This window comes from Aedes aegypti, chromosome 1 (assembly GCF_002204515.2).
Source record: "Aedes aegypti strain LVP_AGWG chromosome 1, AaegL5.0 Primary Assembly, whole genome shotgun sequence".
NCBI lineage: Eukaryota > Metazoa > Arthropoda > Insecta > Diptera > Culicidae > Aedes > Aedes aegypti.
Window position 1 is genome coordinate 189,625,395 of NC_035107.1, and position 19,330 is coordinate 189,644,724.

At 38.9% G+C, this 19,330-nt stretch overlaps 1 protein-coding gene across 4 annotated transcripts in view; it reads left to right on the plus strand.

The window, feature by feature from the left end:
* LOC5578680 (acyl-CoA Delta(11) desaturase) overlaps positions 1 to 19,330 on the plus strand; it is a 95,213-nt gene that overhangs the window by 44,996 nt on the left and 30,887 nt on the right. Inside the window, exons 1-2 of one of the 4 annotated variants that reach the window (XM_021855456.1) lie at positions 1,059 to 1,247; positions 1,310 to 1,700. The exons of 2 other annotated variants lie outside the window; for them this stretch is intronic. In XM_021855456.1, coding sequence (XP_021711148.1) covers positions 1,331 to 1,700 — 370 coding nt within the window. In that variant the 5' untranslated portion in view covers positions 1,059 to 1,247; positions 1,310 to 1,330. Of the gene's footprint in view, positions 1 to 1,058; positions 1,701 to 19,330 lie in introns of those variants that run through there. One more of the 4 variants, XM_021855448.1, reaches the window with a different exon arrangement.

The window sequence follows — 19,330 nt, forward strand, 5'->3', positions numbered from 1 at the left end:
AACTAATGGATTTACATCTTATGTAACAATGCTACGACGGAGAGAAGATCCTCCTCTATCTCCCAATGGTGATAGTTTTTATCTCGGTCCATTCATTTGTTAAAAAAAAAACGATCTACACATTGGGGCACAAATGGCTTTTAGGGCGAGATCATAAGCTATGCGAGAATTAGGCATTAAAAAATTTGCTACACAAGCAAGCATAGCCCAGTTCGTCGCTCGTTTGAGTGAGTTATTTTTATGAGCCCTATCCTATGTTCCTGCTTGTAGCTCTGAAGGTTTGATTTCCACATGGAACACTATGGAATTATATGCACAGTACTCATGCTTTTTGAATATATAGCAAAAGGATAATGATCAAGGAATGATATACCTACATTCACTTGACACTTGGTTACAGTGAGAAAAAATGCCCTTGATGTAGTTCCTTATTTTGTTTTTAATTGAAAAGCAAAGACCATGCTAAATATAGCTCATACGAAGATATTTTCTGGTGGAAAAGTTTATCGACTTCCCTGGGCATAGGGTTTCAACTTCTGTTTCGAGTGCTCTTAGTTAATGACTATAAAAGAAAAGCGAAGAACTGTGAACAACGAGATTTTTTTTGTTCTACAAGGTTAACCACATAAACTAAGCGACTCAATGGCTTCTCAACAGAATAAGATTTATGTACAATCTCGGGCTGAAAGGGAATGACCTTAAATGTGAAACAAGCGATCCATATTGTAGTACCTAGTTTCGACTTGAAACTATAAGAAAAATTGCAAAAGCTCCCTCGATCAGTGGATGCTGATTTTTATTATGACATCACTCCAAGAACCGGATTGTATGAGTACTAATGGGACATCCAATTTGATGCTGTTAGAAGACTCATAGGAGGGAGAGATTGAAAATTTTGTGATCCATCTTAAAGCTAGCTGCTAACAACGATGTGCATGAAATCACGAGCGAAACGAGTCAGCAAAGCGAAAACTGTCTTAAAAGTCACAATAGGAAGGAGTAAAACGTAAGACAGTGCAGCCGATTTGTGCGCTCGGACCACCAGAGATTGGTGACTTGTTTTTAGGATCTAGCATTGAGTCAGTGGAATCTGCGTCGGTCGGACACGTTTGTAGTTTTGGCGACAAAGACAAAAACCGTGGAGGGCCGATCTCTGTGAGCAATTGTGTGGCAGATAGCATTTTCAAGAGTGGAAAATTGGATTAGGATTTTTTTTGTTGTTGTAAAACGAGATTGTGGTGGATGAAGTAGTTATGAAGATATAACATTTTCGAAGAATTTGTTTTAAATTTACCATTTGGGAAAACAGGTTTAGCATCGCATTGTGAAGATGGCTGCAAAGTTGGCAAGCACATTCCAGTTTTTGGGTGGGAACTCCACAAAGGCTATGAACGCAAATGCCAAGGGTCTTGGAAAGGGAGTGTCAATTATCAGTGATCCTAATAACAACGAAACGGTACTGGACGATGATCATACAATCACGGAGAAGGATGTCAACGCTTATCTGCAGCAATACAACAAATGGAAGCAGACGGTGCTGGGTCATCGATTGACGGAGATTTTGCGCGATTACTTCGGTTATGAGTTTGACGCGGAGATCAAATGGAACAATGTGTTCATGATAGGCATATTCCACTTGGTTGCAATCGTGGCATTCTTATACTGGGTCTGGGATTCAACGCCAGTTACCTATGCGTGGGGTGAGTAAATTAATTATTTCGATCACAAATGGGTTTCTGGATCCATCGAACCGTACAGCGTGACCAAAATAAATAATCATGGTGAAGGCTAGATGTGCAGCACGTGGATTACTATCCACGAAAAACCATTTGGAATTGATGCAGTTTAATCGCATTGCAAATCTAGCTTCCAGGAAGTCCATTTGGTTAGATATCGGATTAACTAATTGGGATGTCATGCTTGTGTAGTAACAGCATTTTTATAGTATAAATAATTAAAACCAGAACTTCGATGACTTGAGGTGCTTTCCTGCCTTTGTGTTTTGATGCGTGAAATATACTCAGATTATTTAACTTATATGATGAAGAAGCGGAAGATTCTGGAATTTAAGATTTTACTTATGACAGACTTCATACCAAATGATACAATCAAGCAAATGTGAGCACTCCTCAAAACTGATAATTAAACGGTACCAAACATCACAGTGATATGGGGGCTCTTTCCCAAAAAACTTTCCTCATATTATGAAATGACAAAAATCGACTTTTTTGTTCATGTTCTGGTCAAGGTTCTAATAACCAGATGCAAGATTTAAGCTGCTTTGAAACACTTGTAAATGCAATTTGACTTCAGAATTATTTCATGAATGGATATAAATTTAAAACATAGACTTCATAGAAAACATAGACAATTTTCAAGTAAGTTTCAGGCTTATATTTAGCTTGTTTAATAGTTATTCATGCAACAAGTTGCAAAATGCAAATTTTCGACCCACTAAAATTGACAATTTTCAACCCCCTTCCCTCTCTCTGTAACGTTATTTGTATAAAAATTTCATTTTTTTTGTGTGTACCGTAGCGCTTGGTCACACCCCTCCCTCTTTTCCGGGAGCGTTACGTAATTCGTGGAGAGTAAACTATTTGCCTCCTCTTCGTCTCCAAGTCAGTATCTCTTACCTGAATAGGATTAGGATCATTCAAAGGATGTAACATCTGATTAAATAATTGAGAAATCTAGAGTAATGGTGTATGAATTGACTCAGATAATAATTTTGCAACTTCTGAAACAGAACTGAATGAAAACCGTTAGTAGTATTGAAGAGTAGCACTTTTCAGCACTATTTCATTTGGTAGGAAAAGTAGGTCGTTGGTCCACTCTGTTAATAAAAAGTAGAAGTTTACGCAACAAGTTGCTGAATGAAGATTTTTACAGCACGAGTCACACATCAATTACGACGAATGCTGTAAAAATCGAGTTCTGCACCGAGGTGCGTACAACATTTTTTGCAATTTCTTAGAAGACTACCTGAGAGAATCAGAAATAACATCGGGATGCATTCACCATTAAATCACAATTTCTGCAGGAAAGCAGGCCGTTCAATGAAAGATTGGTGTGATGAAAAAAAGCCTACTACGATGAGAAATTGCAAAATAGTAGCTTTCGCAACAAGTGCAGAATGATGATTTTTACAGCACGTGTCGTACATTTGCCCAACGAGGCCTACCGAGTTCAATAATTACGACGAGTGCTGTAAAAACCGAGTTCTGCAACGAGTTGCGTACAATATTTTATGCAATTTCGTAGAACACCACTTGAGGGTGTCAGAAGTCTTATCGGGATGCATCCACCACTAAATTGCAATTTCTGAATTTTTTTGGGAAATGATCTATAACGCAACTCAAAACAGTTTCTTAATGAAAAGATGTTGCGTAATAGCCATAGCGCAACCAATTTCAGTTGCGTAATGACTATAACAATACTGAATAACGATGAGAAATTGCAAATATTATTTTTTTGTGTATCTGCTTAAATACCTAGTTCATGAATTATTCAAAATCCTATTTTAAATTTGAGAAATTTCTAGATCATTCCGAGTTTTAGGTGTAAAATTGTTCTTCACATAAATCTGATTTAAAAAGATCGATTTGAGGTTCACTATGAACGGTAGAACATTTCTGCAAGAATAATCTTGTTAGGATTACAGCCACAAGTTTTTTTTTACCATGCCCAAGTAATCGAATAGTACTTTAATTCACCCTGCATGCTAATATAGGACTATTATTGAGCTGAGAATTCCTGAATGGCTGAATAGTTGGCTTGGTTAACTTCCTCCAATATTCAATACATGATGTCTGAACAAAAGTAATTGTCAAAAAGCTAAATTTTCTCACATAATCTTACTGAATCATATTCTAATATTATCACAAATTCTTAGAAATAAAGCTAACTAACTGCTGCGAGTGATTTATGCAAATTTTCTGGCAGCATTTTAAAAAAAGACTACTTATCACAAAATCTTGAACATGATTCTCAAAGAATTTTACACGCGATTTTCATGGATAACATGGTCAGGATTTTCACAGAATTCTCAATAGAATTGCATTGACTACCAGCCAGGATCTTCAATTTTCAAAATACGCGCAATTTTCAAAATTTATTGCAAAATAAAATTAAAACAGAATTATGAGCAGGTTTCTTTTGAAATTAAGAACAGCATTCTCAAATATTTCAAGGAATAAGTTTGGAATGTATATTGGCTAAGATTTTAAGGATCTTCAAGACACAAGTTTTGTAAGATCCTGAACAAAATTTTCACTCATTTCTGGAGAAGATTTTCGCATATTCTTGATCAGGATGTTCACACATTCCGGGTCATGATTCTCAAAATAATCTATGCAGAATTTCGAATAATACTAGATGGGATTCTGGCAGAATTTGGAATATGATTTTTATAAAATCCTGGCCATTGACTGTTCTCAAAGGATCTTAAAATGGGATGGTTTGCTCAAAATATCCTTGGCAAGATTCCTAAAAGAGCTTTCCCGGAATCCAGGAAGATGTTCTGGTTTTCTATTTATCCCAAAGAAATAGGCTTAACTTACTGATTTTTGTCAGATTTCCTGCGAATGCATTTGAAAACATTCCTTGCTCTTAATTTAGACTCTTTCTCTCGCTTTCAACGATCAAAGGGTCCTAAAGCCATGTCTCAATTTTAGTGCCAAATGCTTAAGTTTAGACCAAAAACACGTATTTACTCAATTTTTTAATGTTTTCCGTTTGTTTAAGTCCAAAAAACCTTCTTTATGTTTTTTTTTTAGATTTTGTCACACTCCATTTGTCACGTTATTTGAGAGTGAAATTTCGCTAAAGTAGTTGCAGTAACATGCTCTTTCGTGTTATTGAATAAAAACAAGATTTCAACATTTTAAGACCCTACTACAAAAGAGAAGCGATTTTACCCACACACAAACTGAGCGTCCGTACCCTGCGGGATGAAGAGATTACATACACGCTTGTGTTTCTTTATTTTCATTCCCACAGTTGTAAAGAGTTTGTTTTGACAGCCTCAGTGTTCTAAAGAGAAAGGGATTGTTATGACCCTTTCTCAGTTTAGGGGGGAGAGCATTTTTTCCCAATGCTCAATGCAAGGTAAAGCATTTCCAGACAGCTCTTCGTTGTCTCTTTGCTGCTCTTTGCCCAAAAAAGCAAAGAAGAAAGCGAAATCTTGCTCTTGCGTTGATGGAGCAACCAACCTCAGTTCATCTAAAAAGCAATGATGAGGTGTTTACAGAGCTTCGCAGTAAGCAAGAGCTGTCAAATGAAAGATGTGCATTTGGCTGGAGCCAACGTTCCTCTCTTAGCCAAGGATCATTCGATGCACATCGAATGTTGACTCATAACTGTTGTGAGCGTACGAATTTACTCCATCTATCAGATAATAGGAAACTTCACAAAAAATGTCGTAAAATCGATGAAACTATTGTTCAAACAAATCGATCTTGAAATCTTGATCTCTAAAACTGGACGAAAAAAAATGTTTCAATATTCTGGTTCGAGTTAACTTTGAGGAAATCTCGTTTACTGTTTTGGAAAAATTGCATATTTGAATTTTTTGTGATCAACTGAAGCTTTCAAATCTTTCTATGTATTGAAATTTAGTTCCATTCGGCTTCTGATTGTTTTTAAAAGTCTAATTATTGATACTTAAGTGATGACTTGTGGATACCACTGAAGTTATACTTCGTACGAAATAAATTGTCAGAAAAATCTTAAATCCCCGAAAGTACTTGAGCTATTAGGTAGGAGTAACGGTATTTGCCATAGTACCAGTACTTGCCACCCCTGGTTATAGACCGTTTTATCGAAATTAAAAACATGGCGAATACTGATGCAAGTGGTTTGATATTCACTGCCACAATTTTCAAGACAAAAGCAAAGTTTCTGACCAATTATAATAATTTTCTTGCTAAAAATGGATTGAAAGCTTTCGTTTAACGTACTAACCTTTGTGGTATTAACATAGTTTTTGGCATACAATTCTCATCTTTAATCAGCTTTAATTTGATCAAATTTCAACCGAGTATTATTATTTTTGCTTCATTCAATCGGGATTCAATCTCTTCAAGTATGACGGCCAGAATTTGATTGGTCCAACGGCACCGGAGTTATTACGGAATCCGTTGGCATGATAGATTATTTTAGATTGGTATTTTATAATTTTGATTGTCAATTACATGATGTATACATTTTTTTATTTGATCTTTTTCGAAAAAAAAAACCTGTAGAAAAATAGAATATAAATGTTAGAATATCCTGGGTTACTCTGGCATCACCTGGTAACCTCACGGATTTGGTGCCCCCGGAAACACGGCCACGTGTCAACTTGGACCAACCTCAAGCATGTGACCCATGAAATTTAATGATTTCTCAGCGCCAATTCGTTGGTGATTAAAGCAACTTTGTTTGTTAATACTTGGAACCATCCGACCATGTCACGGATTCAATGCCCCCGGGGTGCCACAAGTGGCCATTTGTTGGCCTGGACTCTAGCATGTGACCTATCAAATTTCATGAATATTTAGCTTCCCTTAATAATTCTTTAAAATGAACAAATGTTTACCCTATAAACATGAAACTGTAAAGGTAGTGGTCCAAGACGGACAAGAAACCGTTTCCCTAGGCTACCATTCTTCCATGATCATAGCACGCCTTCCCTTACGCCTGAAACATGTGTCTTCCTGCTAACCAAAAGCAAGTCTCTCTGCCATAAAAATAATACCCTACCCCTATACCTTCCCGCATGAACTGCCATAGATGCAGTGGTATGTCCGGTCTACTGTGAGCCAGTTTTGAATGCAACATCAATTCCTCCCCTATTCCCTCCATTGTTCAGCATTCCTACTCTGCAGGCGCCATTGTTGCCTAAAAATACAAGATCACCAGCACTTATACCCTGAGGATGTCTGTTAGTCCCAAGTAGTCATCTGGTTGATTCTCTTTGTGTGAGTGCAGCTAATCTGGCGATACTGGAGTAACGACCACGGGCTGAAGCTATAAGCATGAAACTGTAAAGGAACTACATTATGCCCAATTTAGTTCATTGAAAATGAGCCAGTTCAACATCACATACTCCATAGAAATGTTCCAGACATTGTCACCAAAAGCACCTTTCTTAAACTGGTGGTAACGTAAAGCCGTAGAGTAAACGATATAACGCTTGAATTGTTCTTGATAATTTCGTGATAAAAAAAACATCCTTGACTTTCCTGTGCAAAAAGTATCGTCGTAACTGCCACTCATACAAAAATGACTTCTTTGGCAAAGATTGCTCTCAGTTCATAGCTGTGAAACGCTCGACAACATACTAATCAGTGAAGGGGGCTATGTTCAAGCGAAGACGTATTTTCTAGAAGATGGAGAAGAAATTACGAATTATGAACTTTTCCTCCAAAGAGAAACCCCCTACTGATGTACCGAGTGTATCCGTTGCCTAATAGTTATTTTCCTTCGGTGACCGATGGAAAATTTGGTGACCGATGCACTTATTAGGAAACCAATCAAAATTCAATGCAACCTCTGCCTTTCCAAAACATTTAGGTTCCGCTGGTTGATTTTCAAAGCGTCGTCGTCGGTTGCGTTCACATCTGGATTGCTTTCCAAATGAAACGATTTTCTACCAACAAACTCGTTATTTGTCAATGCCGTGAGTTTCAGCCGTCTGTGAGTCACACTGGATGAGTTGTCATTTGATTTTTATTGTTCACATTTTAAATTGGAAATTGGTGATGAAATCACAGTTTTTATTCTACATGTACGGAATAGTTGTTTAACAAATTGTTTACTTAACATTACTCATTCAAATGTTATATCTACAGTCAACCCCCTTTAACTGAATAATGAAGGACCATCGAGTTAGGTGGTTGTGCTACTTTTTTCCCGAAAGTCGTATCCCTGAACGTCAATGTTCCGAATATCTCGTTTCCCTCCATTTTTGGCACTCAAAATTTTCATCACTCTATACATTTCGATGTGTTGAACAAACCGGTTATCTAATATGCGCTCTTCTTTAGCGGTTTGATTAGCGGTTTCTTCGAGTTTCATCGCTATCAGGATTTTTGGCAATAAATTGTTTTGTTGAGAATACCCAAATTTCACGTTTTTTTTTATTACACATCGTTCTTTCGAGTTCAGCACCCTGTCACTGGAAGACTGTTCTTGCACCTTTTTGAACTGCTTTGAACACTTCTGGAAAACGGGTCATCTGGTAACTACTGTTCGGTAGAATGATATTCGAGGAAAAGTAGCACAATTGTTTTTTCTCCAACAAATGAGACGTTTCTCATCAAAAAGAGCTGTATTGCAATTTTGTTTTATTTGATTTTTGTTTATGTTTTATTTCAGCAATACGTAAAACCTTAAATTTTATTAGAGTATCATTAGAAGCCACCCTAAGAAGATATATAAGCACATTTATTGTTGCAGTTATCTATGTAGCCATCTTTTGAAACTAACGGAATTGTGAACTTGTATATTTTGTGAAAGATTTTATTATTGCATTCAAGAGCATCACAAAACCAGTTTGTGTATCTTGCAAGCTAAACGCCCAACAATACACGCTCAAAAAAGAGTTCTGGAAAACGTGAACGTCACCAAGAACTACCATCATGTTTATGCATAAACATGATCTACTTCACGGTGTATTTTTGCTTGTTGACGAGTTCACGTCTGCTGTTCACGGATACGAGAACGGATTTTTTTCTGTGTAACCTCATCCACCGATATGGGATTTTTTTTACGTGGTTCATATTGAAAGGGTCGTGCCGGGGATTACTCGGGACAGCAATCCCGGATAATAAAAATCCCGGGAATTCCCAAAATTTCAAAGGAAGCATCATAAGCCTTGATCAAGCCGTACAAATTGTCAGGTGGTACAACATGAGATGTTTGTATAAGAGCTGATTTTTTCCGGTCATTTCCTCAAGATAGAGATTTCGAATTTCGCTAAAGTTCTAAAACATGATTTACATATTCATCAGTATTTAAGAACTGCTTTACCCACTTTCTTGCTATCACTGGGGAATGACGACATGATTGATTGGATGATTTCCTGAGAGTGCTGCAAAGTCGTTTATATCATCTAAGTTGGATCTTGTACGTATGAGAAGTGTCCATAAGACTAGAGATGTGTCTAAGCTATAGTTTGCCAAACTGTGTGTCGCAACTCCCAGGTGGGTCGTGAACTGTTACCAAAGGAGTTGCGAGAAAAAATATCTTATATTGTATTTTTCGCAATCAAACCTTAACAGGATCCAGAAAATTTTCTTCATTTCATTATAAACGATTGTTTCTTCGTTTTTAACTCATTCGGCCCAACGATCCATTCGGCCTAACGTACTTTGGTCTAACGTACTTCAGACTAATGAACAAAATTTCAGGGCATTACCTAGTACGGGCTTTTTAACAGTTTTTGAATTGATATCTTTACTTATAATAATACATATACTATATGTATATACTCCGTAACCAATTTTAAAATGGAATGGTCAGGTGTAGTTATAATCAAATAAATTACCTGACCATTCCATTTTAAAATTTTAGTTATACAGTCGTCGCTCCACATCTCGATATTGAAGGGACCATCGAGATAAGGAGAGATCGAGACACAGAACATTTTTTTATAGAATACTAGATTGAAAATCACTCCGTTGCCAGGAAAATCAAAAACAAACAGATGTCATTTTGTCTTCGCAAATTGTTTTGAATCCCTAAAATTTGGTCTAGTAACCTTTGATAATGAGCATATTGACATACAGAGAGAAAATCGGGAACGAAAATCACATCGAGATAGGGAGATATCGAGATGAGGAGGATATCGAGATATGGAGAGTAAATATATATGCAGAACGAAGGGACCGAAGCAACCATCGACATAGGGAGAGATATCGAGATGTAGAACATCGAGATGTGGAGAGTCGACTGTAATATTGAAATACTTGGCTTAACTGTAACTATTCACAACTGTATCAGTGTCCAATGTAGCATGGTAGACATCTGAGCGACGAGATCTAAAAAGACAGAAGAGAGCTGCTTTGAGACGGTATTCTAAACATTCAGGAGCATGGTCTCTTTGCTCATCAGACGTCAGACTGAATAGTCTATATAAAAATGCTAGTAAAGACTGTTTTCGTCTGTATCAGACTGACATACAACGGCAACTTAAAAATAATTCAAAACATTTTTGGAATTATGTTAAGGAATAGCGGAATGAGTATGGATTGCTTTCTTCGATGAAATGGTAGCCTCTGATCCACAAGCGATATGTTCGCCTCTAAATTCTTCAGCACTTTCTCTAACGAATCTCTGACCAGCAAATAACATCACCATATGTTAATACTCAGTTGACCGGTTTAGTAAGGCCCGATGTGATTGTCATCAACAAATCCATTGTAGAAGCATCAAGTAAAAGCTAAAAGCTTCAACATGTCGCTCACTGTTTTTGAAGAACTGCATTGACTGCTTACTCGTTCCCCTGTAAACCATTTTCAACAGGTCACTGGAGTGTTTCCTGCGTGCTGGAAAAATGCGTGTATGTTTCCAGTTCACAAGAAGGAAGACAGGTAGAATATTAGAAATTATCGCGGAATATCATCACTGTGTGCTGTTTCCAAACTCTTCGAGCTGGACATAGTAGGCTAGATTTCATTACAAGCAATTTCTCAGCCCTGATCGGCATGAATCCTTTTCTGGACGATCAAAAATAATAATAATCAATTATTATATAATGAATAAGATTAAAATTGGGCCTTACTTCCGAAAAATTGGATGAGAAGGCCTTTCAAGTACGTCCTCTAGTTCATTCATGCTACAAAAATATATCGTTAGGTATACCGTGATTGATGCATAAAAAACGTAGACGAAATTACCTTTTTTCCAAAAGAATCAGAGAGTTGAACATTATTTCGTTATTCTCTGCAACGAAATGATGTGTAAGAGGGACAGAGTGCAACCTGATGAGCTCAATCTTTTTTTCTTTTCCCCCATTCAATTTAAATTTATTTTGTATCCCTCTTCAAGCTCTACTGAAATGTTCATTTTATGGGATAATGCGATAAACAAGTTCATTTAATGAAATGATTACTTGGGCATTCCGTTAAGTGATTTACCAAGGATTCACGTTTAACCTCTGTTACAAACTGCTGTCTACTCTCAATATTCAGCTACAAATGGTTCATAAATTATGCGGAAAACTGCTTCAATTAACGAGTTCTGTTTTACTCAAATAAATAACAATCTATTGCGACAAGCTTTTGGAGAAATGATAAAAAATAAGAGGCGATGAGCCATGGAATTAATGGACTATAAGGAGCATAACAAGCAAATGGCGGCCTTACGCCACAAGAATTTATTACGACAGAAACCAAATTCGACATTTAGAACATCTGCGATATCTTGACATGAAGCATAAACTACACTTTTAAGTACAGTTGAATTTCCTTCAAAACAACATTCCAAACTTCCGCACAGTTTGGAGTTGTGCGAATTTGCAGCAATGACACGTTAATGCAGTAGATAAACATCAATTTATTCATCCATCGTTCGAACTTGTCCAAGTACTTACCTTCAGCAGCATGATGGAAGGGAAAAAGATAATGACAGTTCAATGACATGCCGACTGGAGTGGAGGGTCACTTCCACGTTCGATCCCACGCTTCTATGTACTGGTAATCATATTTCACAAATCGGTTCGTTTGCTCTTTTGTCTCGTCAGATTAGTTCATGACCAATAAAAGAGCATAATATTTTTGCGTGTCAATCCGATTACTGGTAGGATATAAATTGGACGAATTTTAGCGGCGTTGACGATAATAAATTATGAACAGTTTAAAAGCAATATACTTGAGGTAGTTTAAAGACAATCTCTTGAACGAGTTTGTTTACTTTTTCATAGAATAATATGACGAAGAGTTAGAAGAACATGTAAAAATGCTTGTTTTGAATTATGAATCGTGGTTTACGGCTAACCAGCCGAGTGGAAGTTTAACAAACTACCGAAAAGCTAAACATTACATATACTGTGCAAATTGATGTGAAGTTTTGCGAAAAAGTTACACGTCTTCTCAGTGAGAATCGAACTCACGACTCCCTGATCTCTAGTTAGGGCGCGTTCCCCCTACGCCATGAGAGGACTCATGAACGCAGAAGTTAACCTGAATTCGATTTCAGCTCAATAATCACGTGGTCCTTTTTCGCAAAGTGCACCTCTTTCGGAAGAATTAGATGAACATCCAAACACAACGCTTTCTATTCATATCTAATGCCTAGCCCGAGAGCGCATTATTTTGCGAGTTCGAGATAATTAGTATGAATAAACGAGTTATAACGTGAACTTTCATGCGATTTCTGGTTGTCTGAGCAGCAACTGTGCTGGCTGAAGTTTCTATTGTGTGGGCTTCCAATGGGTCGCGACGTTCTCAAACGACCGGTTACGGAACATGAGTCCGTTGCTCGATAAATACTTGTTTTTAATTATGAATTGTGGTTTACGACTAACCAGCCTCATGGCGTAGGGGTAACGCACAGTCCCACTCGTGCTGCCACCTCGCCATTCCGTACGTATCTGACGTCTCTTCGTTAGTAGCACTCAATATCTTCTGCCAAAGTGATGCAAATTAGGATATAACGCTTGCAGCATCTGACGATATCGTTCTATACGCACTCGTGACTCGCACTGCCATCAGTCGAAACGTTCTGTTCAGCTTTTTCGAGGTTCCGCTTTGTGCCTTGTCCCAAGCAGTAACTCCATACCAGTATCGATGACGAGACGTTAGCTAGCAGACGTCTCGTACTGCTGCTGAGACCACCTAAGTGATGATTCTCGCTGTCGCGTTCATTACCTTCTCGGAGTTTTCGCATGCGTAATCAACGTGGCTGTTAAAATTCAGCCGGTCATCGATGATTACTTCCAGGAGCTTCACTACACGCTTTGGTGCAATCACATACCTTCCGACGTTGAATTGCTGAACCGCCTTACAGTTGCTGACTAGCAGTACCTCTGTTTTGTGGTGAGCTATCTCTAGTTTGACTTCGCTCATTCAGCCCTCGCTTGCGTCAATTGGTTCCATCACCAACATCTCCACTTCTTCCTGCGTCACATCATCCGCAAAACCAACTATCTTCACCTTCCTGGGTAGCCACAGCGTCAAGACTCTGTCGTACATCCCGTTCAAAACAGTTGGACCGAAAATGGAACCTTGAGGGACGCCAGCTTTCTTGTATTGACTTCTGCGCTTCATTTGTTTCGTACACCTATATTGAGCTCTAGCAGTAGCTTTTCAGGATCTTGCACACTTCGTCAGCCTTTTAAGGATGATTCTTTCCAGGTTTTTTTCGAGCGTATCCAGCAGGCAAACGGGATCTCCAATTCACCATTCATTTATTAGTTAACATCTAAACAGATAACAGTGAATCACCAATTTCACGCCACAATACTCGGTTCGTGACCACATCTCTCCATCCTCGGTTCCGCCCCACGCTCACCAAATCGATGCGCGCTTGATCTGCCCACCTAGCTCGCTGCGCTCCACACCTTCTTGTACCAACCGGATCCGAAGCGAACACCATCTTTGCAGGGTTGCTGTCCGGCATTCTTGCAACATGCCCTGCCCATCGTATCCTTCCAGCTTTGGCCATCTTTTGGATACTGGGTTCGCCGTAGAGTTGAGCGAGCTCGTGGTTCATCCTTCACCGCCACACACCGCTCTCCTGCCCACCGCCAAAGATCGTCCTAAGTACCCGACGTTTGAAGACTTCAAGTGCTTGCAAGTCCTCCTAGAGCATCGTCTACGTTTCATGCCCGTAGAGAACTACCGGTCTTATGAGCGTTTTGAACATGGTACATTTGGTGCGGGTGTGAATCTTTTTTGACCGCAGCTTCTTGTGGAGACCATAGTAGGCCCGACTTTCACTGACTATGTGCCTCCGTAATTCACGGCTAACAATACATTAGTCAGCAAGGATCTAAGATAGATGAACTCGTCGACCACCTCGAACGTATTCCCGTCTATTGTTACACTGCTACCTAGGCGAGCCCTGTCGTGCTCGGTCCAACAAACTAGCTTGTGCTTTGTCTTGATCGCATTCACCACCAGTCCAACTTTCGCTGCCTCGCGTTTCAGGCGATCGTACAGGTCTGCCACCTTTTCAAATGTTCGGCCGGCAATGTCCGTATCATTCGCGAAGCAAACAAATTGACTGGATCTCGTGAAAATCGTACCCAGGCTTAAGCCCGGCTTTCCGCATAACACCTTCTAGCGCAATATTGAACAACAGACACGAAAGTCCATCAGCTTGCCGTAGTCTCGGACGGGATTCAAACGAACTGGAATGTTCGCCTGAAACCTTCACACAATTTTGCACATCTTCTATCGTTGCTCTTATCAGTCTGGTAAGCTTCCCGTGAAAGCTGTTCTCGTCCATGATTTTTCAAAGCTCTACGCGCTCGATACTATCATATGCCGCTTTGAAAACGATGAAAAGGTGATGCGTTGGGACCTGGTATTCACGACATTTTTAGAGGATTTGCCGTACAGTAATGATCTGGTCCGTTGTCGTCAACGAAGCCGGTTTGATTTTCCCAAGTACTCGTTTACTACAGGTGGCAGACGACGGAAGATGATCTGGGATAATACTTTGTAGGCCGCATTTAGAATGGTGTTCGCTCGAAAGTTCCCACAATCTAATTTGTCGCCTTTCTTGTTCATGGGGCATATTACCACTTCCTTCCACTCCTCCGGTAGCTGTTCTGTTCCCAGATTGTGCCTATCAGCCGATGCAGATAAATGGTCAGCCTTTCCGGGCCCATCTTTATGAGTTCAGCTCCGATACCATCCTTACCAGCAGTTTTGTTGTTCTTGAGCTGATGAATGGCATCCTTAACCTCCCTTTAAGTGGAAGCTGGTTGGTTTCCATCGTCCGCAGTACTGACGAAGGCGTTGCCTCCGTTGTCCCGACCTTCATTGCTTGTGCTTTCAGCGCCATTCAGGTGTTCGTCGAAGTGCTGCTTCCACCTTGCGATCACCTGACGCTCGTCCGTCAAAATGCTCCCATCCTTATCCCTGCACATCTCGACTCGCGGCACGAAGCAGTTGCGGGATGCGTTGAGCTTATGATAGAATTACATGTTTCTTGACACCGGCACAGTTGTACCGTCTTCTCGCACTTTATTTCCTTCAGGCGGCTTCTTTTTTCTCCAGAAAGATGCTGGCAGCAGTACCATTTTATGAAACTTCCATATTCCTGGAAAGCTACCTTTGTCAAGACACTTCTGCAACACCTTCCTGAACATGTCCAGATATACCATATAGACATCCGTGATGTCTATTTGACAAACATGCCTCGTCATGTGAACCAACGTGCTTACCTATCTGAAATGCCCACTATGACTCTTTTACACAAAGTTGTATACAATATCGAGAAGTCATTCGAACAGAGGCAATGCTCCTTGGATATTTTCTTGAATATTTAAACTGCTTTTGATGTGTTTTTTTCGTGTCATATTGCAATCCTTATGAAATCATAGGTTACCTACAATGATTTTCAAAAACAGACATTGCGTCAAGGTGCAATTCAGAAAATGAGTATTTGCGGATGTCCCAAAGGGGGAGTCATATCGCCACTTTAACGTAATCTCATTGCAGATGTGCCATTGAGGCAACTCAATAATAGAGATTTTCTAACTTATGGATTTACCGACGACTATTTAAATTTGTTAGTTGGCATATGAATGAGCACTTTGTTCAACCTGATATAAAATGCTCGTTAGGTTGTTGAGGCTTGATGTTGCCCATAATGACTTTCAATCGAACTGGATAAAGCATCCATGGTTCTTTTTACTGAAAGACAAACCCGTAATGAAATCCTACCTTTACCAATCAAGGAAGCCTGCATGGCCTTTGGACAATGCCAGCAAACCTTTGGTAAAACTGAATGGATCCACACAACGGTTTTTCGACTAACTCTGTCATATGAATGTCTTGTGTGGTGGTTGATTTGTGAACTCATTGATTATCATCTACGGCTAGTCCAATGATCTCCAGTGCTTTTGATTTCCTATATGTAGCAGGTAGCAGTAACCGGTCGAATTAAATACATCGCGGTAATTGACTTTATCCCCTCCTCAAGGGCAGATTCATGCAAAAGCTCCAGATCATTATGGTTCCGTTCACCTCTACAAACAACTTTTCCATCTGCGTGATTCAGTTCGGTTGAAAAAATATACTCAAACTTTACTGGTCTTGATCCAGACAGGATGGCGACACATATGGCGAGAGATTTTTACATCCTTACTCGCGTGCTACACTGAACGGTTCTTTGTTCTTATTTGCATTCAAATATATAAAAAATGAAAAAGTTAGGTAAGGTCAGTTTATTAGCAGATATGATTTCCGATTGCACATAAACACCTTAAACATGGGCTGATTTGATAAAAATAGAATCCTTGATAAAGGTTGAATAAAACAACCGAAACCGTCGGATGTAAAGGCAAACTTGTTTTCGCCGTTATTCAAGACTGCTAAGGCCGAAAAATATCCTCAGATAGTTTGATAAAAAAGACATCAAATTTGTTGAGCTATTAAACCGCAAGATCATAAAAGTAGAACTGTTCGATATCTTAATGAACACGCCACCAACGAGATAACATTTAATGACTAATTCGATTATAAGGTAGCTGCTCTTGTTATGTGTACATCTCTCAATATTGATTCAAAAGATTAATTAACGTGACAAAATGAGTTCTTGTTTTCAAGTCTATTGAATATGTAGGCATATGGACGACTAACGGAGATCTTCCCCTATTTGAGCTTCAGATACGCAATGAATGAAAATGGTTGTCTTCTGATGAATGACTTAGTATTTTTGCAAATTCATGTTTGTTTTTTTTGAATCGGAGATCTTCTGATAACCTCAGTGGCAGTGCACCGCCAAGTTCAGGAGCTATGGCTGAATTCGTTTAAACGTTGAACTCCACCGATAACCTATGCGTCAAGAATCCAGTTAGTTTTCGTGTTCTATTTTGATTCCGTACGCAGTAAATGAACTGTTCGTTCGAAAGCGGTATCGAGCGGCGCTATTTCTGTGACAGAACTTGTTGGAGCTGTTAGAGAAATATGCGGTGCCCTTCGGGGAAAAGAAGGTAGATTTTGTTACGTAATGCCGCGTCTACCGCGTATGTAAATTTCGACCGAAAGATAAATCCGACCGTTAAACTGACCGGCCGCGATGCAAAATCCAAAGTCTATGTAATAGACACCACACATCATCGGCAGCTTATGCATATTCATCATTTCGTAACACTACTGACCTCCATCGGCTTCGTACCCTTGAGAGCGCACTCCCTTTTGTCCGGACACGTAAACTTAAAGAAGAACAACTTTCATTTCGGTAGGTTATGCACTGAAATTCCAATCAGTTTCAACCGGTTAACTCCCAATGCAGCAGACTTCGAAAACTGATTGACGAGCCCAAAAGATCTCGCGATGTGTTTTATTGCGTGATGTTACTTTGGCGGCAAAGTGTTACCGCGTCGTCGTCGCAAAGAAAATTCCGTAGATTAACGATGCAGACGCATGGAGAAGCTGAGCGACACCGTTTTCGAAAGGAAGCGGCTGAAGGTTGTCTCAATTATCTGACCATTGGAATCGAGACTGTACGGGATGGGAAATGTTTGTGAGAAGGGACGTTCGACGAACCTTTCCAAGAGCACGTATCACGACGGGGACCGGTTGGTGCTATTTTATATGGGATTTCCTCTCGATGGACTTTCGGATTGTACTTTTGAAATATCAGAAATGGTTTGGTGGTGCTCTAGTTAGTAGTTATTTTCAAAGTTGTCGATGCGTTCCGCATGGTCGTGTATAAACCGCGTGCTCTCTAAATGAGGAGACAAAGGAACTGCAAATGAACACAAAATTTAATTAAAGAATTAGAGCAGATTTTTTATCAGCTTTAATAGAATTGAGAAACTGCCATACTAGAAATAATATGTTAATATTATCACTTTTATATTAAGCTGATCACGGAATTAAAAAAAAAAGTTGATATCACAATAAAAAGATGAGACTATAAACGAGAAAAGAGGCAAAGTTGCGGAGCACTGTCCAAAAGTATAAACAAAATTTAATTATTTTTTTTTAATCAATGCTGTTTGCGCTTTCTTCAGTATTGAATAGTTATTTCCCAAAGTTTTGGATATTGATTCATCAAAACCGTTGCACCGATACTAAGCACCAACCAAATCTAACTTAACCGATAGCCTTAGAAAGAATAGACCAGAAGCTTTGAATCTTATTCAACGTACTTATCTTCTAAAAATGTCAACAAATATAGTATTGAGTCATCTTAAAATTTGTGAAATTATTCAAAGCATGTTCAAGATGACTCTATCCATGCCATTTTGCATATCACCATTTCACATATTTTTCATTTGGCATAATGGTCATTTGTCATTTCAGACTTCCTTTTCTCGTGTAGACTTTTGTCTATACAAGCTTTGTATTTGTATGAAGCGTATACTTTGTTCAGAGTTACTCCGCTTCTCATCTTTAAAGAACTGCGCAGTTAATAAACCCCTTATATTTTCAATAATCATATTTTGAGCACATTATTTTTCAAAAATGAAGTAAAATTGAATCACTTCTGGCCAGCGATTGTAACAGCGTGAATCTTCGTTTGTTCACCTCTTCATGAAGGTACAGAAGTAGCATCAACATTGGCGCTAGAGAGTATGCTTTTTAGTTTGAATCAATGTCATGTTGCCTCTGAACGTGTATCTTCAGTGATATGCAATAATGAATGTGCTTGTCTAACATGAAAAATTTGGTTGCAAAATCCTATCGACGTGAACAAGAAATGCACATAGAAATGTGTATGCATTGAAAAAAGGGCAATTCTGCACCGTTTTTCGAAATATTGTAATAGTACGGGAAATCTCTTGAACACGATGCACATAAATTAATTCAAATGCTTTATAACCTTCTTAATACCGTCAGATGGGGCTACTTTGGATACTTAAGGTTTTGATTAATTTAAAGCATTAATATTTTTTCTATCTTTATTATCAAGATTTTAAGTCCTTGCCTAATTCATCTCGGAACCAACGGCTTTACTTCCCTTTCGAATGAAGTTGTCACAGAAATTTGTAGTGACTAACTCGGAGGTGAGGAGGTCGAAGTGGAAAAATGACTCAATCAGATACTGAGGCTGGTTTCATTTCATGAGACAAGTTCTTTCCGAGTTCAAGTGCTTATTTTTCGATATCTAGGAGGTAAACGATTCCGAATCAGTGGGGTAGCAGACCTTCTATCCTTTAAAA